Below are 25,765 nucleotides of genomic sequence, written 5' to 3' on the forward strand. Positions count from 1 at the left end.
TGGCAGTATTTACTTTTTCTTAGATGCATTTAATATTGGTGCCTTAAAAATCATGGTATTTGAGATTCAATGGTGGTAATAATCCTTTCCAAAATGATCACTATTTTAACTTTTGTTAAGTATATTTCAATAAAACCATTTGTAAATCACTGAACCCACAAGTTAAGAGATTAAAATCAGAAGTCACAATCATAATGAGTCTGCTTAAGTTATTCTAATAATTAACTAAAAAGTTAAACCTTACTGACTTCTGACCTTAGGAAAACTATCACACATCTCACCAGTCAATCACTCACAAACTGGCAAACACTGTTTGGTTACATACCAGATTCTCCTTTGTAACGGATGTTCTGAAATTCTGCATAGAAGACTGCTTTCTCAAGCATTCCCAGGAAGATGACAGCACCGATCCAAAACTGAATTCTCAGGAGATCTCTCCAGTAGCAGGCAGACCATGCCAGCCACAGAACACCAAACAAGACATATACAATACACATCACCATGAAAAACTGCCGGCCAAGAGGGTAAGAGAAAGAGGATTAGGTCCAACAGCCAGTTTAGAATCAATACAGTCTTAACAAACTATAAGAAATATATATATATTACACCTTCTGTTTTAAAAAATCAGTATTTTATTCTTTTGGAGTTCAATACTAACACAAAAAAAATCATCTCCTCTTAAGCAGAGGGAGACCACCTAAGGACCCATCACTGAGTGACCGCTCACTCTTCTGTACTGCAAGAGCTTTTATAGCTCACAATCGAAAATTATAAAAATGAAGACAACACTGAAGAGGAAAAAAGCAGTGCAGGGTTAGGAAACATCTGAAGGCAATGAAATGCAACATGGTGGAAAATTGTAGAAGGAAAAGGAAGAAGAAAAAAAACACTCATGAGCAAAGAAAATCTGAAAAGAGATTATGGATATTCCCAAAGATATGGACACAGACACACACACACACAGACACACACACTGAGGAGGAGGAAGTGGCATTATTTAATTGTTTTAAGTAGGACCAGAAACTACAGGATTGTTACACACACACACACACACTGAGGAGGAAGTGGCATTATTTAATTACTTTAAGTAGGACCAGAAACTACAGGATTGTTAAAAAGTACCCTGGCTTTGCATTCTAGAGAGAATGTGAGGTGTGAAATAATCTTTGAGGTACTTTCTGACTCTAAAATTCCACAAATCATTGACCTCTTATTTTACTGGTAAAAATAATGAGGCACAGAAGGGTTCATTGACACTCCCAAGGTCACATTCTAGTAAGCAAGAACAGAACAAGAAGTAGTATTTTTTGAACTGTTCAAGACAATTCTTTAAAAATGAATACTGCCACAAAACAGTCTTTCAAACTAAACTCATTTATGGTACAGATACAGAATATAAGTTCACTTACAATCATTAGTGGATATTCTTCGAGCGTGAGGTAATCAAAGGGACCCTTCACTTCAACAGTCACTGCCAAAACACAGACTTCAGAATTAATGTAAAGGATGCAGAAATTAAACAAAAATATTGTGTGATATTTGATGTAATTAATGAAGAACCTAGTGCATCAATTACTTTTAGCCATTTCAATCCTGGAGACTACTGTATTTAGAGAGAGCTCTGAGGTTCGTGAAGTGTTCTCATGGTTCATGCTGTGTCCCGCACAGACCTCCATGCCTCTGCCCCAGTCAGCCAGAATCTTTAAGGAGAAAAGCTCTATGTTCTCACACTCACGTCCTTTAAAGACTGGATAGAATGTACTTCCTCTACAAAGCCCTTTGCGACTTGCCCAAGTGGAACTATTCCCTACCTCCTTGAAATTTAAACACACTTCATACACATTTTTCCTTACATCACTAATATGCTCTGAAAAGTATAGGACTTCATTTCTTCATTCCGCTGTCCTCTGTTTTCTCTCTATCCATACATGTATTTTCCTATTGCTTTATTTTTTTTACCTACTTCAGTTATATGTGATTTCACTATAGTGATGTATGTATCATTTTTCAGAAGTACTTAATAATACCAAAGCATTTAATGAAGCATAAATGACAGTAACAAGAGTATGAAAGATGTGTCTTACTGAAGAAAACTTATGGCTATTTTTAAACTGTAACTGATACAGCTATTTGGATAAATTTTAGGTAGGATTAATAAATAGAAACTGACTTCTCTGTGACGTGGTATCTATCTCCAAAGACAGACTATCAACTGCCTATTCAACAAAAATTTCCACCCATTTTCATTAGGCAAAAAGGACATACCATTATTACAAGTAAATCAGGTCCAATTCTTTAATGAACAAGAGGAGCATCCCATAATAGCAATCATAAAAATTTCATAGCAGAACTGGTTATTAAATCATACCTTCTTAATTTAATAAAAGAACAAATATAATTATTTGTGAATATGTGTCACATCCGTTTCTTACTCTGTGCCAGGGGTCAGCAAAAATATATCACATGGGCTAGATCTGGCCATTCACCTTTTGTAAATAAAGTTTTGTAACAGCTACATCCACTCACTCACATACTGTCTATGGCTGCATTCACACAACTGCAGAACTGGGCAATTAGAGAACATTTACTCCCTGGCCCTTAAAGAAAAGGCTGGCTAACCCCTACTGTAAGCTTAAATATAACATTTAACTGAGCACATACTATGTGGCATGCACTATGGTAAACATAGGAGATGGAAAGACACGTAAGATGTTTTCTGCCATCTAGCAGATTATCATCTAGAGGGAGGAAGGTGCTGGAAAGCAACACAGAGAACTGTCCCTCTGAGCCAGACCCAGAGGGTCATGAGTATACATATGCCAGGACAAGTATAAAATGCCATCTGGGCAGAGGAAATATGACTAAAGACAGGTGTGGAAATGCATGATATATTTAAAGAACATGTAGTACAAGATTAATATAGTACCATTTTGACACAAGGAAGCAAAAGATAAACTGGGAAAGTTGTAGTTTTCTAAGCCTTACTATAGAATGTGGACATTTTATAGGCAGTGGAGAGACATCAAAAGTTTTAATGAAGGGAAGAAAGGTGGTAAAATTGCTTCAGAGAGAATTCTAAGACTTTCACAAGGTGTAGTTAATTCCATGCCATCTTCCTAGCTCCAAACAATGGATGGATAAAACAAAAAGGACTTAAGCCCCCAAACAAGATAAACATCTCCAAATATGAATACTGAACAAAAATGCAGAATTGTGCATGAGGTTACATTCCTGGTCATGTTGGACTCTGGGCCCCAAAGCAGGTTATGGTAATTGGGAGCACAGTTCCTACAGGATAACCAAACTTGAAGGATCCCAAGGAAAAGGGGGACTGGAGCCAAATTCCACACATGAAGAAGCTTAAGTGGAGCAGAGCAAGACTTCTCCATCTTTTTCAATGAAAGAAGTAAATACTGGCAACTGTTCCTTGAGACTATTACTCATTAGAAAGCTGTGGGTCTAGAGAGACAAGAGGATACATGTAAATCTTAGGTGCAGAAACTGTGCCAGGCCACCCTCTGGTTTGCCTAGATCTGCTGTTTACCATTTTACTATGAAACTTAAGACCCACCTCTGGATTGGGAACTAAGCATTCATAAAATTACAAATTTTATGGAATTAAGAATCCACAAAAAACAGGAGTTTAAAATTAAGTCATAAGGGGGGAGCCTAGTAAACATAATGTTCTTCATGTAATTGTAGATTAATAAAAAAAAAAATTAAGTCAAATGACAGAAATAATAAAGATAAAAGTAGAAATTAAAGAAATAAACAACAAAAAAATAGTTTGGAAAATTAACAAAACCAAGCTAGTTCACTGAGAAAAAACACTGTAAATCAAAAGTCTAGAAAAAGATTTTTAAAATTAAGAAGGAATAAAAGCTACTAAGAATGAAAATAAGCTTACAGATTCAGGTACATTAATAACTTTATGTCAAATCTGAAAGTATGGAATGAAATGGACAACTGCTGAAAAACAAAACCATGATTCAAGGGAAATAGAAAAACTAAAAATGAAATACTCATTATTATTAAAGAAAATGAATCAGTTGTTTAAAATCAATACAGGCAAGGAAAGAAAGAACATCAGGCAAAAATACTATCATAAAGGATTCTACCAAACAGTGAAGGAATGGACAATCCTATCCTTACATAAAAATAGAGAGCATTCTCCAATTAATTGTATAAGATTAGCATAACCTGGACACCAAAACCCACAGAAAACTTACCAGAAAAGGTAATTATAAACCAACCTTACTTTGAACATACACCAAAAATTCTGAATAAAATTCTGGAAAATAAAATTCAGGTATGTATACATGTTAACGAGCATGTGTGTATATGTGTGAAGACCAAATAGTGTATATGTTTCAAGATTCAAGTGTGTGTATATTAAAAATTCAAGAATGGTTTAGTATTTGAAAACCAGCTAATGTAACCTATCACATTAATGGAGGAAATCAGTTATTTAACATTAAATGAGGAAATCTATATAATCATTTTAGTCAACACAATCAAAGCATTTGATAAAACCAAGCATTCATTCTTAATACTTAAAAAAAATACACTTAGTAAACTAGAAAGAACTAAGTGAGTATTTTGAAAAATCTGTAATAAACATTATACTTAATGGTGAATGTGCCAATATTGTCAGAAAGTCAGGAGCAAAATAAGGATGGCCACCATAACTGTTGCTATTCAGTGCTCTAGTTGAGAAAGCAGGGGAGGGAAGAAAACTGCAAAGGAGAAGGAAGACAGAAAAACAGAAGCTATAGGAAATAAGACCAGCTAGTAAGATACTGCAAAATTCCAGGTGAGAGATGATGACTCCATGAACTGGGATGCAAGAGTGAAAGGAGAACACTTAGAAACATTGAGACATTAAACAATTACAAAATCACTTAATTTCAAATTTTCCAAGTTTTGACAAGTCTGGTTCAGAATACTGAGAATTTGATACTATGTAAAAACTTAAAATGCAGGAGAAGCAAATGAAGAAAAATAAAATCTAGTATCTATGATGCATAGTAAGAAAGCGTATGTGAAGAGCCTAAGATTGTGATACATACCATGTACAAAGAAATTTTAATTTCTCTTCCTTGGTTTTTTTACTTCACAACAAACATTCTTAATTATTCCTTCCTTCCTTAAAGCAATTTTACACTACTCACCATGCATGACACAACTAGATAATAATAATATAACTAGTAAAAAAAATGATATGGACTTACTGGTAAAAAGATTACTTAGTGAATTTTCTTTTGATGATTCCTTTGAAGGTGAAATCCCAATATGCACAATAAAAATGTATGGTGCATCTTGCCAAGTTTTCAATGGATCATGCATTGCCTAGAAAGGAGAAGAGACACCAAATCTTTAAGTTTAAGGATTTAGAATATAAGTTAATAATATAACTCAAAAATTTTCCAGAATGTGCCCAGAAACATGGTTGAGCCCTCCACTTTCATTCATTTAGAACAGTAAGTGTAACAAAACAAACAGGCCTACAATACATATGAGGTAGGTTAGATTATAAATTAAACTTAAAAAGGCAGGAAATCTTGTTTATCTTATGTATTTTTTATAAGGAAAACATCAACTGGAATCATTAAATTGAATCTCTGTGTAACTAAACCGTACTATACTACCTATATCTTAATCTTACACATTTCCTGAACAAACTAAGATTATTTAAATAACCTAAAAACAATAACAAAAACACCCATGATATCAGTGAATTATAAATGCCAATTCCTGAATCTAATTTCTTTTGTTCAATGCCCTTCCCAAGACTACCAGAATTTCTACCAACAATATCTCACATTTATATCAAACATTTACTCCTTGTTAGTCTACGTGGAAAGCAACAATCACTGCCCCCGAAGTCAAGGAAGTGGAGTTAACGTAACAGCCTCCATGTTTACAGAACTAGTTACTTGGGAACTGTGTGTTCCAAAGCCAATGCAATCTGTGCAGAGCTCTAGCAAAAAGCCTTCGAAGGATGTGTTGCCATTCATGCTAGAGGGACTATGGACCTTCACATACACAAAAGTAGGACACGAAGATAAAGGAGATGAACACAGAAAACAACTGGCGGCTTCTTGCCCGTGTGTGAAAGAAGGTACTACTACTTAGGTTCACAAGTTATTACTTCTGGTCTTAAAAGGAACTTTTTTCCAGAGATCTCTGGATAAGCCTCACTGCTCTATGAAACCCCTCAAAGCATGTAATAGATTTTGCATATTTATGCATTTTCCTGTGGACTCACAGCTTTTTTCAAATGCTCAAATTGTCCTATAACCCAAGAAAAGGCTAAAACAAGAGTTCAAAAATTATATTCCATGCTACAAAAATCCCGTGTCAAAAAAGCAGATTAAATGATCCTATAGCTACACATTTACTAGATTATTTTAGTAATTTAAGAACATAAGCACCATGCTGAATCATATATTGATTTACCTTTGCCTGATGATCTCTGATAATATTTTGGAGAAATTTGTGAGAAAATTTTAGAGCTTCAAAGTTATAGGTACATCATGTACTGTCTACCCATAATTAACTGAATCTTTCCTGAACTTACTTGTTCATCAACCCAGTAAAACTTTGGTGTACTAAACCGGTTGGCTATTAATTTTACATACCTTAAAACTACCTCTTAAAATTTCAAAAGGGATTTATTAATTCTCATGTTCCAGGACTTGACAAAATTTACATTTAACTCTGGAATACAGGTATTCTGAGCCTGTAAAAATAACATTCATATGCCAGGCACTCTATTAAACACGTAAAATTTAGTACACTCTTTAATCCTCATGCCCCTAACATTAATAGTAACAGCTATAATTAGCTCCTTCAATAGGTATCTTTCAATAGGTGAATGGGTAAACTGTAAATATCCAGACAACAGAATATTCAGCACTAAAAGAAGCTGTCAGGCCACAAGAAGGCATGGAGAAATCTTCAATGCTTATTTAGTAAGTGAAAAAAGCCAATCTGAGAAGGCTATATATTATATGATGCCAACTATATGACACTTTGGAAAATACAAAACTATAGAGAGAGCAAAAGGTCAGTGATTGCCAGGGGCTTGGGAGGAGGGAGGGATAAACAGGTGGAGAACTGGAGATTTTTAGAACAATGAAACTGTTCTATATATTATAACAGTATATATCTGTCATTATACATTTGTTAAAACCCAAAGAATATACAACTCAAAGAACTAACCCTAATGTAAACTATGGACTTTGGTTGACAATGATGTATCAACATTGGTTTATCAATTATAACCAATGAACCACACTAGTTCACAGGTTGATGGTAAAGCCTATGTGCATCTGAGCGGGGTATGTGGGAACTCTGCTTTTTGCTCAATTTTGTTGTGAACCTAAAACTACTCTAAAAAAAAAAACCTATTAATTTAAAAACATTACATAATGGTCAATATATCACATATATCACATCACTGTTTATATTAAACCAGAAAACTGAGTTCATCAAAAATTAAATCTAATCTTAGTTGAAGGGAAAAGGAAGAGGCCCCTTCTTCTAAAAACCATGTTTTATCAGAGCTTTAACAAAAGGGGTTAGAGGTACTGAACTTTTGAGCATCTTTTAAATAGGATTAGAATTCTCCTCTTTGGCAGAAATTTTTAAAATATTTTTTTAATTAAGGTATCACTGATATACAATAAAGGTTTCACATGAACATTATGCTTTTAACATTCACCCACGTTATCACTTGTCCTCACCCCCCACTGTAGTCACTGTCTGTCAGCACAGTAAGATGCTATAGAGTAATTACTTGTCTTCTCGTGCTATACTGAGTTCCCCGTGACCTACCTATATTGTGTATACTAATTATAATGCCCCTTAATACCCTTCCCTCTCCCTCCCCACCACCCCTTCCCCGCTTCCCCCCTTCCCTTTGGTAACCGCTAGTCCCTTCTTGGAGTCTGTGACTCTGCTGCTGTTACGTTCCTTAAGTTTTGCTTCATTGTTATTATACTCCACAAATGAGGGAAATAATTTGGTACTTGTCTTTCTCCACCTGGCTTGTTTCACTGAGCATAATACCCTCTAGGTCCATCCATGCTGTTGCAAATGGGAGGATTTGTTTTCTTATGGCTGAATAATATTCCATGTGTATATGTACCACATCTTCTTTATCCATTTATCTATTGGTGAACACTTTGGTTGCTTCCATTATCTTGGCTATTAAAAAGTGCAGCAATAAACATAGGGGTACATATGTCTTTTTGAATTGAGGGTCTTGTTTTCTTTTGGTAAATTCCTAGGTGTAGAATTACTGGGTCAAATTGTATTTGTTTTTAGTTTTTTGAGGAACCTCCATATAGCCTTCCACAAAGGTTGAACTAACTTACATTCCCACCAACAGTGTAGGAGGGTTCCCCTTTCTCCACATCTTTGCCAGCATTTGTTGTTCCTTGTCTTTTGGATGTTGGCCATCCTAACTGGTATGAGGTGAAACCTCATTGTAGTTTTAATTTGTATTTCCCTGGTCAGTGATGTGAAGCATCTTTTCACATGCCTGTTGGCCATCTGAATTTCTTCTTTGGAGAAGTGTCTGTTCAGATCCTCCACACATTATTTAATCAGGTTATTTGCTTTTTGGGTGTCGAGGTATGTGAGCTCTTTATGTATTTTGGATGTTAACCCCTTATCGGATATGTCGTTTATGAATATATTCTCCCATACGAGGGCTTTTTGTTTTGCTGATGATGTCTGCTGTACAGAAGCTTTTTAGTTTGATGTAGTCTCATTTGTTCATTTTTGCTTTTGTTTCCCATGCTCAAGGAGATGAGTTCAGGAAAAGGTTGCTCATGTTTATATTCAAGATTTTTGCCTATGTTTTCTTTTAAGAGTTTTATGGTTTCATGACTTACATTCAGGTCTTTGATCTATTTTGAGTTTACTTTTGTGTATGGAGTTAAGACAATAATCCAGTTTCATTTTCTTAGATGTAGCTGTCCAGTTTTGCTCTTTGGCCCAATTTTGAGGAAGAATGATCCAAAGGAGAGATAACTCTTTGATTTCTTTTGGCTACAATCTGATAAATATTTCTAAATATTACTTGTGTTATTTGACAGGACCATTTTTTCAGCCAACTTTAATCACTAGGAACAAGGATCATGACTTGAGTAGAATTTAAAAAGTATGCTATGCACAGAAGACTACCGAATAAAGCGCAATTACAAACAGCTGATATGTACCCAGATGAATGTTCAGCTTCACTTATTTTTTAAATATACAATTTACAATAATTTAACCTGACAAACTGCATAAAATCTGTTTTACATTATAATAGCCACTATTTGTGCAGAAAGAGGGAAACTCAATCTTCCTTTTTTGGGACCATAAATTGCTACAACTTTCCTGCAGAGAACTTTGACAAAGCATTTCTTAAAAACTTATTAATCTGGCATACACTTAGACCCAGCAATACCACCTCTAAATGTGCACAAAGATAAAGCTAGACATTATGAATGTGACCTTATCCATAGTAGTGAAAATTTGCAAACAAGCTAACATACATTAACTGATTATTAATTACAAGAATCAGGTAAAATGGAATAGTCTGTAGTCACAAAAAAGAGTGAAGTAGTATCAATGTACCAATTTGTTAAGACAAAAGAAATTACACAGCAGCAGATACAATACGATCTCATTTTGGTTAACATTCATGTGTTCTGTGTAATCACACAACACAAAATATAATTATAAAACATTTTTACTCTTAAGTTACAGAAGAAAAATGTTCACCAACATGGAATCTTTTAAAACCAGAAAATAAAGACCTAAAAAGAAACCAATCTGCAGGAATATTCACTGCAACACTATTTAAAATTGCAAGATAGTGAAATAGTGCAAGATAGGGAAATTGTTAATAAATTGCAATGTATTCATACAATAAAATACTATGCAGGCATTTAAATAACCATGTCATACAATATTTACTGAACTGAAAAGATGTCCATGTTATACTGCTAAGCTAAAAAGGCTGCAACACATATTATAGGATTCCCATTTTTAAATAAATATAAACATGCATATAACAAAAAACTAGAAAATATATTTATAGTCTACCTGTGTGTTGTGGTAGTATGATTATGTTTTCATTTATATATATTTCTAAATTTTTTATAGCAAATATGCATACATTAGCAGTAAGAAAATCCCAACTGATACTGTTATTCAAAAAAAAGAAAAATATCATGAAGCGTGCCATGCCAAACTCATTCTTAGGTTAAAATTCTGTTTAACTATAAGCAGGGCAAGGAGAGTGGGGACACTTTCAGAATGGCAGAATAAGGACCACTGAAAATCCACTCACCCATAAAAGCAACAAGAACATGGGCAGAAATGATGGGACTTTTTAGGAACTCTGGAAATTAACAAAAGACTTGCAACAAACCTAGAAGTGTTTCCTCAAGATAAATAGTGAATCTCAGTAAGAAAAGCAAGCTTGTTGGATTTTCCTTCGCCCATGCCCCTCTTCCAAGCTCCTTGAAACTAAAGTCCTCACAACTACAACAGCTGTGAAAAACGGCACTTCTGCAGCCACTGGGAAAAAACAGAACAAGTTTGGAGGTCCCTCCCCTAAAGCCCAAGCACCAGAGCTGTCTGGCATACGCTGGAAAGCTCTATTCCTAGGGCTTGTCTTTTCTAAGACTGACTCAGAGATCACTCACTGGGGAGGACCCTGTACTCAAGGAAGGCATTGTCAAAATACTCAGCAACAATTGTGAAAGATCAAAGCTACCAGAAGCAATGCCACTAGGTGGAGCTATCAAGAGGCTGACTAAAAATTTAAAAATTGGAAATGAGATGTCCACAGCAGTTTTTAAAAGCTCCAAAAATATCCCTGGAAATCTGGAAGACCATGAGTACATGCAGGGCTGTGCACATATGCACAGGATGTGAACACACGCCCAAGAGACACTTGAGATCTCTCAGCTGTGACTGATCTTAAATCTCTGCACAAGAAGGAAATAAAAGTTTTAAATTGTGAAGAAGCCAGATACAAATTATATGATTCCATTGTATGAAATTAACAGAACAGGAAAATCCATAAAAATAGAAAGAATAGGGCGGGGTGTGGGGTGGAACAAGGAATCACTACTAATGTCTATGCAGGATGAAGATACTCTGAAATTAGTGACTGATGGTTACATAATTTGGGAACATACTAAGAACCACTGAATCCTATGTTTTAAAGGGATAAATTCTGAGATATGTATGTCTTAAAGTTACTGTAAAATTTAAAACTTTAATCAGTTTTGTAAAAAGCATGACCCAACATGGATATGTTATTTCTTCTATATTTTAACAGGCAAAGTTTTGAGGAATTAGTTACTATGAATCAGAAAGTGAATTTTGAAAATTTAAGTTATATTTTCTTCCACTTTACTTAAATACTCTAAACTCTTCCAGTTATATTCTATCACAAGATAATTTTAGATGGAGCTGAAGGTTCTTTTGTTAAAATTTCTTCCTACTTACAAGTGACATTTATGGGGTGATAATTACAAAAACAATACAGATTGAGTGTAGCAAATATGGAAAATATAGAAACAAAAGGAAAATAAACAACATACTTATAATATCATCCAGAGACAATCATTATTAACATTTTGGTGTACAAGCTTCCACTCTTCAGTTTCTTTTTAAATGTTAGAATGTTAATGATTCAAAATATACAAACATAAGAAAACTGAAATGTTTTCAATGCCCCACACTCCCTACTACACTTACAGTTTTGTCTCCAGTAAAGGTAAGATTTGTTCCATTTTCCTTAGCCTTCAAAAATAAAAAAAAAAAGAAAATTAATTCAGAATTTTTACTTTATTCTCAGAAACATATAACAAGGAAAACAATTACCTCCTGTTTTTCTCCTATAAGAGGCAATCGCACAAAATCCCCAGAAAAGCTCTGTGAAACAAATACAAAAACAAAATTAAGGATGCATAACAGTAAAAGAAAACTAGCTCAAGGTCCACAGACATGGTTAAATAAATATATAAATTTATTTAAATATATATTTATACAAATATATAATAAGTTTACTGTTTATAACAATAAATTTAACAATAATGGCATTGATAAAAGATTCCAACTAACCACCAACAAGTGAATAAAGCCCTGCTTGGGAACTAAAAAATACTATCAAACCAATTGTCCACTCAATTTTTCTCCAAGAACTATAGGTATTTAAGAATAATAAAACCTTACATAGAAACTGTATGTTTAGGACGGAGAATGAGAAAAATTTCTCATTCAATGAGAATTTTAATTTCAACAAATGAGAAAAAGTGGCTCAACACTATAAAGCTTTAGGTGCAGAAATGGGATTTGAACCTAAGATTCCAAACTCCTGGGTCCACTGATCCTTTCTCAACAAATGGAGCATTCTCCTTCCTAATTAGAGCATGTATTTCAACTGTGGACATTGGACTGGAGATGGCGAAGAAACCTTACCCATAGGGGGTATGTGCCAAGACCTTGGAAAGATTGTAGCAGATCTAAAAGCAGTGCACCTTGGGCAACAGTAGCTTTCCATAATCAGATCCAAGAATGGTCAACGAATCCTCCCAGCCTGGTGGGTAAATTTGGAAAACCAACAGAAAATCCCCTGCTCAACACCACATCATTCCTAGTTTTCTTTTTCTACCATTTTAAATATATTTTCTTTTTCCTCCAAGTCCATAAAATCTAAGCTTGACAAGAACTCAATTTTTATAGTTCAATTAACAATTACTACAGTTGCTTATCAATTACTAATTATTAAATTAAAGCTTTCCTATCAATAAACTTTACTTCTAGTAACTGGACAAAAAAAAACTAGCTTTCCATGAACCCTTTCCTCTTCAAGGCAATATACTAAATATTCTGAAGCAATATGTACGTTGTAACTGCAGAAAGGACAAACGAAAGGCTATAGTTACAACTATTCTCAACACCTAAAAACTATGTAATTTTTCTATTAAAAAAATGGCATCAGATCCTATTTCTAAGAAAAGAGATTTTATAATAATAATCCTCATTTATATGATATACAAGTAAGCATTAAAAATATACAATATGCACTCGTTCCCCTCTATGCAGAAATTCAACCCTTTGATTTGCATCTGTATCAATAAAACCTAAAAACAGATTTTTCTGGGGACACATTACATGAGATGACATGAGAGTAAAAAATTGGTTTCAAATGTCCCATGGATAAGCAAAATGTGGTATACACATACAATGGAATTTATTCAGCCTTACAAACTCTGATACATGTGATGTGAATTAATCTTAAAAACATTTGCTAAGTGAAAGGAGCCAAATAAATACTACACGATTCCATTTCTTTGAGGTATTGAGAGAAGTCAAATTCATGGAGACAGAAAGTAGAACAGTTGTTAACTGGGATGTGGGAAGGGGATGATTGCTCCTGTTCACTGGTTATGAAGTGTCAGTTTGAGATTATGAGAAAGTTCTGGAGATGGCTGGTGCTGAGAGCTGCACATTAATGTCAGTGTACTGAATGGCATAGGTTTAAAAATAGTTAAGATGGTAAATTTTATTTATGTATATTTTACCACAATAAACAAGGATTGGGTGTGTGCTTTTTACACACAAAGGAAAGTACACCCTCTCTTTAATGAGATGAGCATTTAAGTGGCTGACTATGCACCTATCAAAACAAGCTTATTTCTGTCGGAAGAAAGAATTGGGAAGTGGAAAATCAGTATTGCCAAAAAGACAGACACTCCATTTTTCACCTCTTCTACTTCCCTCCCCTCAACCACCATCAAACATTACTTGTGTTTTAAAAAGTTCACTGCAGTTCTGGAACAATTTTGATGATGTTTGATATTTCCCAGATAGGCCTTTTTTTTCCCTAAGGTTTTCCAAATATGTCTCCACTTCTTCTGCCTGGAAAGAGAAAATTCAAAGTATGTAACTTATCTTTCACATTAAGATATTTAAAGGTATCAAACAGGTTGACTACTGCACAAATACAGTCTTAGGTTTGCTATTTTAAAAAATTAACAAAATCAAACAATGATGCTATATAATATACAAGAATCTAACAGTATTAGACTCTAAAGTGCAGAACAGCAGCACATGGCTCAAAAGGGTAGTGCCTCTAAAAATTCTAGGAAGACTGGGACACTATCAAGAGTTCAGAGAGTTTTGTCCCAAGAAAATATATTTATAAGAGTTACTTGACTAAATCAACACCACCACCAAGATGTGCTCATAAGCTAAGACAGAGCACAAAACTGTTATAAGCTGTTCACAGCCCACTGTTAATATGCTGAAAAAACTCCATCAATTCTTTCAGTTTTCTCCCATAACTTCATTCCTAATGTTGCCCTCTTTTTTCCTAAGCAACCAATTTCACATTTTCATCTGCTTGACATTTGCATCGTCCCATGGCAACCAGAATAATTTTTACATTCCTAACTTGTACTTCCTATGAAGACTGGATCTGCTAAATGCTTAACCAGTTTATAACAAGTTTCAAATATATGATGTTTTTAAGTGTAAATTCAATTACTGTTAGTTTAAGAAAAAAGAATCAATGATATTTCAAATCATACTTTGGAGGTATTATTATTTCTCTTTAAATTCTTCAGTCCTTTTAGTACTCCTCCTCATTATCAACTCTAGAAAATACTGTGTGACAAAAGCAAAACCAATCACCAAACCACCAAAAAGATCATGCAAAACATTAATACGAGGCAGAAATTCAAAAAGGCTTAAGGTTTAAAAAACCAATTGGGTGGTGGGTATTTTTTAAGGACCAGTCAGATTATCTTTGAAAAGAAACCTCAAGAATTGTAGGGGAAAGGAAGGAAGAAGAGAGGGAGGAGGGAAGCAGGAAGGGAGGGAGGGAGGGAAGAAGAGGGGAATGGAAACAGAATGGAAAAAGGCCTAAAAAATCCATCTTGGAGTCATATAGCTTCAATGTTCATAGTATACTAATGGCAATTCTGAAAGCATGATCCATGGACTCTTTCACAAGCTCTAACAGATCAAAACTACTTTCATAACAACATGTTATTTGCCTTGTGCTGATAGTGCAAAAATAATGATGGGTGAAAGTGATGACCCTTATCAGGAACCAAGCAGTGGCACCTAATCATACTAGTAGTCACTGTACTCTCCAGTCACAAACTTGCAGTTCAAAAAAAAGCCAGTTTTATGTAAGAATGTCCTGGATGAAGCAGTAAAATTATTAATGTTATTAAATCTGAACCTTTTGAGTACATGCCTTTTTTAATATTTTGAGACAAAACAAAAGGACACAAAAACTGTTGATTATTGAGATAAAGCACTTGGCACCTGTTTTGACTTGCGAACTAAAGTATCCACTTTTTTCATTTACTTGAAAGAATAACAAACTACAGTTACTCAGACTGTTATTCTCCCAGACAGTTATTTGGGAGATAGTTTCTTGAAAATGGGCAAAGGGAGGCTGTCACTTCAAGGATTATAACTGACAATAATCGCCATCAATGATAAAATTGGAGCTTTCGAGTAAAAACCAGAATTCTAGAAAACTTGTATGTGCTTCACGATGAGATTAACAGCTTCCAATACTTATGGAATTTCTGACAGACTGAGGGTAATATTAGCAAATGTAATTTTGAGTTAATTGTAAAATGAATTAATATTTGGACAGCTTATATAATTCAGTCAACCAGTATTTTCTAAATGACCAATGAATGATGTTACAGAATCAGACATGGGTAAAAGACCACGCAAAGTGTATGGAAACACCAATTTATCTTAGTAACAGTACGAAAAGAGTTCACTGATATGGTTTCAGATTCCCCATTGCAACTAACCTTTTAGAAACTTCATTTGTTAGGTTTTGGTATAGAATCAAATAACCATTCACAATCATCTGAAAACACTACTAAAATACCATTTCCTTTCCCAACTGTATATCTGTGTAACGCCACATTCATTTTGTGCATATACTTCAATCAAAATAGTGTACTGCAATAGACTGAGTGAAGAAGATGTAAGAATCTAGCTGTCTTTATTATACCCAACATTAAATAAAGAGATTTGCCAAAAAAAAAAAATAGTAACACCAGTCTTCCAGGTTTTTTTGAAAAGATTTTCATTAAAAATATTTATATTAACATTTTTATTATTTTTTATTGCTATTTTTATTATGAGTTTATTATTGCTATTTTTAAATAAGTTAATATGTATTTTGTTTTAATTTCTAATACAGTAACCCATATGAACAAAGGCTCTGTGGAGCCTGCAGTAATTTTTAAGAATTTAACAGAATTCTGTGACCAAAAAGTTTGAGAACTGCTGGTACAGTAGATCACAAATTGGGAGAGCATGGATTCTATCTAGTTTCAGATCTTTTCTACATAGCTACATGACACTCCTTCCTCTATCAGTTTGGGACCCCAAGATCTCAAAAGCCCAGGAAGAAAGAGTCTGTCAATTTTATGTTCCTTACCTTGAAGTTGTAGATTTCATTGTAACAGTCAGCACTTTTCAGATACCAGGTTATATTCAAAGATACAGCACAAGGTTCTCCATCAACTATAAAAGAAATCTTTGTGAATAAAAGATCATACCCAAACAAAACATTTTTTTCTAAACTGTTACCCACATCTCATTTCTTCCCTGCTAAACTGAGATACTCAAAAGACTGTTCCTTCTCCAAACACAAGGTAATGAAGTAATATATATATAAAAAGAACTGGCTACTCTTCAGATGCATTTAATTATTGTTCCCAAAAAGAAACAGCAATTAAACAGTTTTTAACCTTTGAAACTCTATTTTTATGGCTGGATTTCTGGTTCCCTGTTGGGAAAAATGTGGAGGTGATAAAGCAGTCCTAAGTTAAAAAGCAGACTTCTATTACCATTCAAATATTTATCTAGCAGAACACTTTAGTATACAAAGAAGTAACAACATTAGGGATATCTCAAGGTAATATTTTAAAAAGTTCCACTGAGGAAAAAAATTCATGGCTTAGACCTTGATAGATACCAAGATTGGATAGAAAGAACTATGAACTAAAAAGCAAACCCAGCTGGGGAGAGTGGGAGGCAAAAGCAAAGATAAAGGAGTATTAAATCCTTTTCAAGCCCCCCTTAAGAGAGACCTCTAGGTATTGGTCTGAAGACTTGTGAACACAAAAATCTGACTATATGACTGATAATCATTCTCATCTGGGGCAAGTCAGTGTTCTTTTATCTTTGATCCTAGCTGTGGAAAAGGACATATACTAAGAATACCTACTTTATGCAATTGTGACAAGGACAGACACGACTGCATCCAGAAACCTAAAATGATAACTTTTCTGTTTTCTTTGTTTTGTTTTCTCAAGTTTTTAAGTAGCACACTTTTAAAAGTTTCATTAAAATGCACAAAAACCTGACATAATTGAATTGAATTTATGGAAATGATGAAAAGGATATTGCAATTCTGCTATGAAGTATTCAGAAGAACTCTACAAAGACAGGCTTAATTAAATAAGAGCCAATAAGAAAATCCCAATACACAGATTTGTGGGGAAATTTGGCTGCAAAAATACTTATTTACATTAAAAGACACCATTTAAATGGTTTTAAGGGACAATGAATAGGGTCCTGCCAAGCTCATGGAAAACTAAATACCATATGCACAAAAGTACAAAATCAGAGACAAGGTAAATATGAAAAAGCACAAAAGTAACAAAGTGAAAGATAATGTAATTTTTAAGGAGCCACAAATCCTCCAAACACAATGAAATGTAGACACTTCAAATTATACAATTTGCATAAGCTTGGCAAAACACCATTAGATCAAAATACAGATAAGAAAAGACAATACATAATTAATAGAATAGCATATAGACTCTCAGGCTTTCCAGAAGACAAATACTGCTATCCCTAGAAGATACTTTTATCTAGTAAACTGTCAAAAGAAAGACCAGCATGTCAGAGTAGATTAGATTTAAACCATGTTTAAGTCATTAGATTGCATGTTCACAGACACTGTCTATTCCTCATGGAAATTCTATCTGCCCCCTTTACTCCCATTACACTGTAAGCTTAGTAAGGGGACTTTTCTATCACTTCCCTGCAGTCTAAAACAGAGCCTGACACAGAGCAGGTTTTTAATAACTACTTATTAATTACAAAAGTAATAAAATCATCCAACTATGACTTAAAACTTTGCACTTTCATGGGGAAATACATACAGAGAAGCACAGACAGACGGATAATCAGGATTTTTACCCTGATCCTGAAGTGGAACTGGCTGCTCATCACCATTTATTCTCTAAAATAAAGCCAGTTTCAAAAATAAAAAGAAGCTGTTCTTTAAAACTGGAATGGGATATTCTGGATTTAGATACAGTGGTTTTCCCACTGGACAGACTGGTTTTGTTCTAAGTAATCCCTATTTCCTGATAATATCTCTGAGCTTCCTCTTCCAAAGATCCAAGTGGTAACATACTCCTTTTGTAAACAAAAGATTTACTGAACATATTCGTTCAGAGCCAATGGTCTGACAAGCCTACAAAACCTGTTCAGTAATCATCTAACAAGCACATAAAAGCAAAATTGGTGGTACCACTATGACTTAGATTAAAACATCATGCAGGCAATCAATCAACACAACTCATCTAACTTATAAACACCAGAAAAACAAAAGAAGAAAATTAAGTTTCACACTAGTAAATACTTTGAAGATTTCTCAGTAAAGGACCTAGTTATACTACATGTTTATTATACCCAGACATTGCTAGATTATTAAATTTTAGTATATATGTTGAGAGTAGATCATCAGAGGTAGAAAATAGGTTAATTTGAAGATCACTGAAAAGTTCAAAGAAAACTTAATGAAACACAAAAACTCACATTTCAGGAAGATTGTGGTATTTTTGAAGAGGATCTTTCCAAAACTAAAATAATTTTTCCCCTGCAAAGATAAAGGAGAGAAAGATAATTAGCATCATGTCACTTTATTTCCCAATGTAGAATATAACTGGTATAAAAATCTATGATTTATAAAGAGTCTAAGTTAGTTTTGTTAATAAACAAGACATCAATGTCCTTCCTCTTAGTAAAATGCAACCATATCCAAACTGCAGAATTCTGTAGCTTGGCACAGAGACATGATTTTTTCCCCACAGGCAAGGAAGCAAGGACTCTAGGAAGCTGCTAGAAATCCCAACTTAACTTAAACCTTCCTGGGAGGGACTCCTTAATCAGTTCCTTCCCTTTACTCACCCATCACTGTCCAGAGTAACCATTTCTTCAAATAAACTATTCTATAAGCAGACAGACCATTTTGTAATAAATACCTAAAATTGAGAAACTGAAGATCTCCACCAAATAAACAAAAGTTATAGTGCCTGCCATATCAAAAGCTCAAATAAGATGTGGACATTACAACCAGTGAGTGGAACGGAATGAAACAAAAAGGCCATTCTGGTTTTAATCGGACTAATGCATTTCGGCATTTCCTGCCTGCATCTGATTTTTGTCTGCTCACAGAACTATAGCTCTTACTCAAATGAGGTTTAAAAGCGGGCGAGGGGGAGAAAGGGTCAACCTATCTAATTAATTGTCCAAAATACTAACCTTACCATATCAAATTTTAGAATAATATTTCATCCATTTTAACCAGCCTCATGTTAAAATACATTTTTTAAACGACTAGGATTCCTAATTCGGGCGTAGAATAACCATTTCAAAGTTCAAACGAAATCAAACAACTTCGTTAAGTAGTATTATCTAGTAACAAAAAAGTGCAGTTAAAAAGAGAAAGTAAGAAAGACGCCTATTTACATATTCCTCTCGGGGATTACTGGATCCTGTGGAACTTTAGCTGAAAAAGAAACTATTCTCTAACTATACATTAAATCTACATGTCTCAACTCAGGCACTGAAAGTTCTCTCGGACTCGGCTGTTAAGAAACCGCTCCACCACTCTTCTCTGCTTCTGAAGTGGCAGTGACATTCCTGGTAACCTGCCCACAGAAGTGCACGGCTTTCCTCTCCAGGAAAGCGGGTCCCCATTAACCAGACACACAGATGCTCCCGGCAATTCCACCCCTTTGGAAGCGGACTTTTGAGGAACCTTCATGGACCCCTTGGGCCGCCGTAGCCCCACCCCCTTATTCCTCCAGGCTAGTTGCTTCTGAACACTCACCGACGGTATCGGAATGTGCCACTTTGATCGATCAGCAGCAGCGACGGGTGCCGGTCCTACACCGAAGAGAGACAATAGGGATGTCTGAGACCCCAGAAGAAGAATGACAGGCAGCACCTGAAGCCACGCAGCCGCCGCCATCTTCACAGCCATGGAGTGCCTACCCACAGCATTTCACCCTCTTCCGGTTCGCCCCGCCTCCTTCCGGCTCTGCTCTGGGGGGCGGGATGATCCGGGTCCTCGCAACTTCGCGGAGCTGGCTTGTTTTGCCACCCAGCAGCCCCTCCCTTAGCCAGTTGTCAGGGCAGCGTGCGGGCTGGAGACGCACTGCGCAGGCGTCGTCCTGTAGTAGCCTGGTCACCTTGGAGCGTCAGGGTCATCACCAAAAACCACCAACACCGTGGTTGGCTCTTTTCTTTTCTGCCAGCCCTTAAAGGCCTTGGGGATCAGGCAAGCACCTCGTGTAGCGTTTGGCTCTCTGCTCCTGTCCGCCCCGGCCCCTCATCCCTTCTAAGCCAAAAGTCAAACGCCGGGGCCAGAAGTCTGGGAAAGCCGTAAGTCTGGCTGCCTGGTTGGCGTCTAGTAGTAAGTTCCAGGTTCCGGAGGTATTTAAGCAAAGACTGGAATTTGGTGGTGGTGGAGTATAAGGGATTCCTAAACAGAGTGTTGTGATAGATAACCCCTCTTTAAAAAAGACCTTTCTAGCATTGAAAAGTATGATGCTGCAGGAGAATTGGCCGGAGAGAATCAACCTCCAGCGAAGAGCTGGACGGCACTTTATATTCAAAACTAAAACTCAGAGTCGGTCAGTTTTCAGTATCTGTAGCGTGACCGTCACTGAGCTAGACCTCAGTTTAGCCCCAGTGGTGTAGCTGCTCTCGGTATCCCCAGTTCTCACGCTCTTGATATTTTTCTTCTAGGACTCTTTGAGCACCCGCCCCCACGGCGGAAAAGACAGTTTCGGTTCCTAATAAAAGCAGTTCCTCACCAGCCACTAATAACCAAGAAAAATTTGTCAAATAAATCCCTTTAGGAACACTAATTTGGGCCTGGAAATCCCAGGAGCAAGAGTCGAGTTGTCACAAATCCCTAAGGACCTTGAGGGGAATCCGTTTGCTGGAGACTTGACCGTGCTGAAGTGCTAACTTGTAATTTAGAAAAACAGCCAATCAGCGTTTTAGAAAGATCGTCCACTGTCTTTGCCTGATTGCTCAGAGCCTGTCGGATAGACTGGGAAGCCATGGAAACTGCTGGGAAAGAGGAAATCAGGTAAAGGCCCAATGGTGCTAACGGACTGACTCCTGGAGTCAGGGGATAAGTACCTGAAAGCAACATTTTGGCTTTGAAGGTTTTATTGATTAGTTGACCTTCTTATTTCTATATTAATATTCATGCACTTGATCTTTATCATTTTTCTCAGTTCCCCAGGGAACTGAAATAGTTGATATTTATAGCTTACCCCTTATAAAATACTTTCAGGGTGGTTAACAAAATAGTGGAAGAGCTGTAATCATAACTATAGCACGTGTATTTCAAACATGTTGCTTTCCATGTTCAACTCTACCCACCTCTACCTTTATAATTCTGGAGCTCAGTCTTCAAAGCTAGAAAGTGAAGACTGCAAAGAAAAAAAGAAAAAAAATTTCTCTAATTGTTGCACCTCAATTAAGAGACACAGTGACAAAGACTGAGTCAGTGAAGGATTTGGTAATTTCTGTGATAAACAATTTTTTTAAGTATGGCTGAGTGTTATCTTCCTGGACTCTTTTTTTATAATATTTGGGAGTTTGTGCTCAGTCATAGTTTCTTACACATTAGACGGCTGTATTCAGCAACACCTCTGCATGAAGGCCAATGTGCTTTCTCCCCTTGTAACTTACAGTTGTTTTAATCAAGTAGAGGCTAATTTAAATACATATACTTGAGTAGCAATATATACACATCTTGTTCATGTTCTAGTCCAGAAACAGCTCTTCTGGAAATTTGGTTTTAAAAAACACTGGCTCCTAGATTGTCAGCATAGTCTTAAAAAGCAGAAGATTTTCCTTCTATATCTGTTTCTATTCCTGTTCTAGCAGCTTGCCTATATCTAGTAAAGCATTTGTCAGGTTGATCTGTGATTGTTGGTTGGGCTCTTGTCAGTTCTTCGTATCTTCCTCAGAGCCCAACACTCGGTAAGAATATTCTGAAAAGATGTTGTTGAATAAGTTGGTGGGCGGGTTGTTTTTTTTGTTTGTTTGGTTTAGGATTTTTTTTTTTTGGTTTGTTTTTGCTCTGTCACGTTTTCCTGTGAGTCATAGCCATCGGTCGTTATTTTAAAAGAACCCTTCTTCATAAGTGATGGTGCTCTTTTTCATGGCTTTTAGAGTAATCTCAGAATTGGGTGTTTTGTTGTTTACTGTGGGTGATTTACAGAAGGATGTTGTTCGGCCACACACAGGCTGAAATATTATGGCTGTGGCACAGTTTTTCATTGAAGAGGCTTATTTCCCTATCATTCATGCTATAGTTAGAAAAGGTACAAAAATTGGATTCACAAGCCCTGGTATAAAATAAGTTTCTTAAAATGTCTTTTAGTGTTGAAGATGAAGCTGTGGATAAAAACGTTTTCAAAGACTGTAGCAAGATTGCCTTCTACAGGTAAGGAGAGGAAATTTTGACAGTATTTCAAAATTGAGGTTTATTAACTTTTTGAGAACTGATAGGCTTTCTAAGGAAAGGGGCAGTGAGGAAATTGAGTGATTAAGGCATTCATCAGACAGAAGACATTCAAAATACTCCTGTGTTATTTAAATTTCTCAATATAGGTATTTTAAAAGTCCAAGTGTTCTTAAACTAATGTTACAATTTTGTCTTTGAATAGATAATACTTTTACATGTTTCAAAAATCAAATAATATAAAATGATAATACATTGAAAAGTATTACTCCCATTTCCTGTCCCCTTCCACCCCATTCCATATATTGTCCCTGCAAGTAACCAGATTTTTAAATTTCTTATTTATCCTTCCAGTATTTCTTTTTATAAATATATATATTCTTATATCACTGCCTTTCTTACACCAAGTAGCTTTCTATATACACTGTTATGTACCTCTTTTTTTCCTACTTCATAGTTAATTCTCAAGAGCTCTGTATGAGTCTGTGGGGATTTTCCCCTTTTATAGCTTTAATAGTATTCCGCTGGCTAGATGTACTATAATTTTTTCAGTCTTCTCCTATTACTAGAGCCTTGGGATGCCTTCAGTCTATTGCTATAAATCACTGCCACCATGAGAAGCTATATATATATGTCATTTCCTTCACATGCAGGTATATTTATAGGATGAATTTCCAGGAGTGGGATTACTGGGTCAAAGTGTGTAAGTGTATTTGAAATTTTAACTATTACCAGATACCCCTCCATAGGGACTGTAGCATTCGGTACTTTCATCACCTCTATGTAAGATTATTTTTCCCAGAGCCTCAAAAATATTTCTTTAAAGTCTTTTGAGTGTCTGTCTTTATGTGATCCTGAAACTGAAATCCCCCAAAATTTTATCATGTATTATGATTTTATAAGATAGTCACACTGCTCTGGAGAAGAAAATCATATCATTTTTTATTCTACAGTGAACTTCTGGTCTCCTTGTTCAAACACTAGGTTGTACTGGATTACCACTAGAATTTATTGAATTTCTATTAAAGTGTATATTTCATGGAAAGAGAGGGAAATTAGCAAGTTAGTAAATGTCATCTATGAAACTGCCCCACTTTCTTCATAAAGGGGCAGAATGCCATCCCTGAGCATTGTTACATTGAACAATTAGTATTCGTACTAGTACTAATTTTATCAGCGAGTACCTTATTAGAGTACTAATACTGTCTGTGCCCAATTCACTTACTATCATAGTGAATTTTAATGCCTTCTACTTGGTAATACAGTCTACTGGATGCTGACAGTCACAATTACTTCTCAGGCATCTGTGTACTCCATATCTGTAGGCGTCAGAAACAGCAGCGTTCCAGGAAGTCCATCTACCAGGCATTACTAGAATCAGTCACAACAGGCAAAGAAAGCACCAGGTTCCAAGTTGTCAACAAAGCAACTAAGGTGAGAAATATTTCCTACAGAGAATTGTTTGTTTCTATATTTATTTGGGTTGAATGAAGTAAATTTCCAAAAAAGCTAATTAAAACTATGCTTCAAAAGGGGTTAGACACTTAGAGGAGTAATGTCATCTTTTTCATAGTTACACTAATACTACTTTAAAAGCAATATGGATATCAATTTACAGATTACCTGTGTAGCAGATACTTCCCCAGATGTTTTACAAATGTTAGTTCCTTTTAATTAGTATATGTAATATACCTAAGAGGTACATTGTATTATTTTCAGATTATACAAATTTTGAAATAAGGGAAATTGAAGTGTAGAAGTTACTTGCTCCAAGTCATGCTACTACAAATCAGAATTTTCACCTGCATCTGTTGCCTATCAAGCAACCATGCTCTTTCTAATACCATTACACACCATTAAGAATTTAGCCTAAGGTACAGATTCAGTGAAAGTCCAAACCCCAAAATGTGGGTGGGACAGGGGAGCAAGGGACTATACAGTTTAAAACCTAAGTCACAGATGTTCTCACACTTGTTCTCACCTGTCCCTCCTCCACACTCCTTTGGATGGGCCATCCTGGTGGGTCAATCAGAGAAAGTACTGTGTGGGCTGGGCTAGGTAGTGGCTATGCACAGGTACCTGATACTCTCAACCTGACCCTCACTTCCAGGTACCCCCCTACCTTCTAAAGGCATCTTAAGCTTCTGAGTCCTCCCACACCAATCTGGTTCAATTGGCAATTTATGTACCTGAAAGACATGTGAAAGCCATTTGGTACCTCAGCAGTCATAGATTCTCTGCTGATCCAAATCTCCCATAGTATCCATCTTTCTGTAGCCTAGTTTGATAGCTGTTCCTGAGAAAACATGGAGCAGCATGAATTTCCTTCTGGGGGAGCCAGCTGCCATTAGTATGCAGCCTGATTACCTGATACCAGCCAAACCTCTGCATTGAGGGTCTGCAGAAGCACTTGGCACAAGGAAAGGCAGGGAGTCCACCAGAGACCTTCCAGGAGTCACTAGGCCTGCCACAACATGTCAGGTACCACCCTGTCTCATTTTTCCTGTCATTTGCTCATTTTTCTTCCTGTTTCTGAAGTGTCTAACCCCAGAGAGTTATAGCTGTCCCATGGTCAGGGCAAGAATCCCTTTCCATCCTTGGAGATGCACCTGAACAATCTACTGGCATGAAGACAAGTGCTGAAGCAAAAAGAAATGAGGCAAAAGCACCCTGAATACCAGTGTGGGCCCACAGGCACATTCTCGGTGCACCTTGCCCCCGGTGTAGTCAGCAAAAGATCTCCACAACAGCCTTTTACAAGACTATAGATCAGTTTCTCTACACACATTTCCCTGTGGATCCTGAAACTGTGAGTGACAATGCCGTTCAGATCAGGTGCCAGAACCAGAATCACTGGATCTGGATGCCTTCAGAGAAAAAGAAGCACAAGACAGCACATGGCTCAGAAGGGAGCTC

At 36.0% G+C, this 25,765-nt stretch overlaps 2 protein-coding genes across 19 annotated transcripts in view; one reads left to right on the forward strand and one right to left on the reverse strand.

Annotated features, from left to right (window-relative positions):
- Positions 1 to 20,401, reverse strand: part of TMEM87A (transmembrane protein 87A) — a 41,323-nt gene extending 20,922 nt beyond the window's left edge. For 2 of the 6 annotated variants that reach the window (XR_012120667.1, XM_073211690.1), the window contains exons 1-9: positions 20,192 to 20,401; positions 18,895 to 18,955; positions 16,499 to 16,584; positions 13,825 to 13,938; positions 11,899 to 11,949; positions 11,773 to 11,817; positions 5,232 to 5,349; positions 1,410 to 1,486; positions 326 to 509 (exon numbers count right to left, since the gene is read on the reverse strand). Coding sequence is in view for 5 of the 6 variants with exons in the window: in XM_073211690.1 (XP_073067791.1) it covers positions 326 to 509; positions 1,410 to 1,486; positions 5,232 to 5,349; positions 11,773 to 11,817; positions 11,899 to 11,949; positions 13,825 to 13,938; positions 16,499 to 16,584; positions 18,895 to 18,955; positions 20,192 to 20,344 (889 nt within the window). In the remaining variant the exon portion in view is untranslated. The remainder of the gene's footprint in view (positions 1 to 325; positions 510 to 1,409; positions 1,487 to 5,231; positions 5,350 to 11,772; positions 11,818 to 11,898; positions 11,950 to 13,824; positions 13,939 to 16,498; positions 16,585 to 18,894; positions 18,956 to 20,191) is intronic. The other 4 variants (XM_073211685.1, XM_073211688.1, XM_073211686.1 and 1 more) reach the window with 4 other exon arrangements.
- A 161-nt stretch (positions 20,402 to 20,562) lies between these two features.
- The window catches only part of GANC (glucosidase alpha, neutral C), a 59,726-nt gene continuing 54,523 nt past the window's right edge, over positions 20,563 to 25,765 (forward strand). For 4 of the 13 annotated variants that reach the window (XR_001854465.3, XM_073211680.1, XM_037018936.2 and 1 more), the window contains exons 1-4: positions 20,567 to 21,460; positions 22,769 to 22,831; positions 23,503 to 23,552; positions 24,150 to 24,283. Coding sequence is in view for 12 of the 13 variants with exons in the window: in XM_073211680.1 (XP_073067781.1) it covers positions 21,432 to 21,460; positions 22,769 to 22,831; positions 23,503 to 23,552; positions 24,150 to 24,283 (276 nt within the window). In the remaining variant the exon portion in view is untranslated. Of the gene's footprint in view, positions 21,461 to 22,768; positions 22,832 to 23,502; positions 23,553 to 24,149; positions 24,284 to 25,765 lie in introns of all 13 variants that reach the window. The other 9 variants (XM_017669155.3, XM_017669132.3, XM_017669140.3 and 6 more) reach the window with 9 other exon arrangements.

Source organism: Manis javanica, chromosome 8 (assembly GCF_040802235.1).
Source record: "Manis javanica isolate MJ-LG chromosome 8, MJ_LKY, whole genome shotgun sequence".
In the NCBI taxonomy this organism is placed as follows: Eukaryota; Metazoa; Chordata; class Mammalia; order Pholidota; family Manidae; genus Manis; species Manis javanica.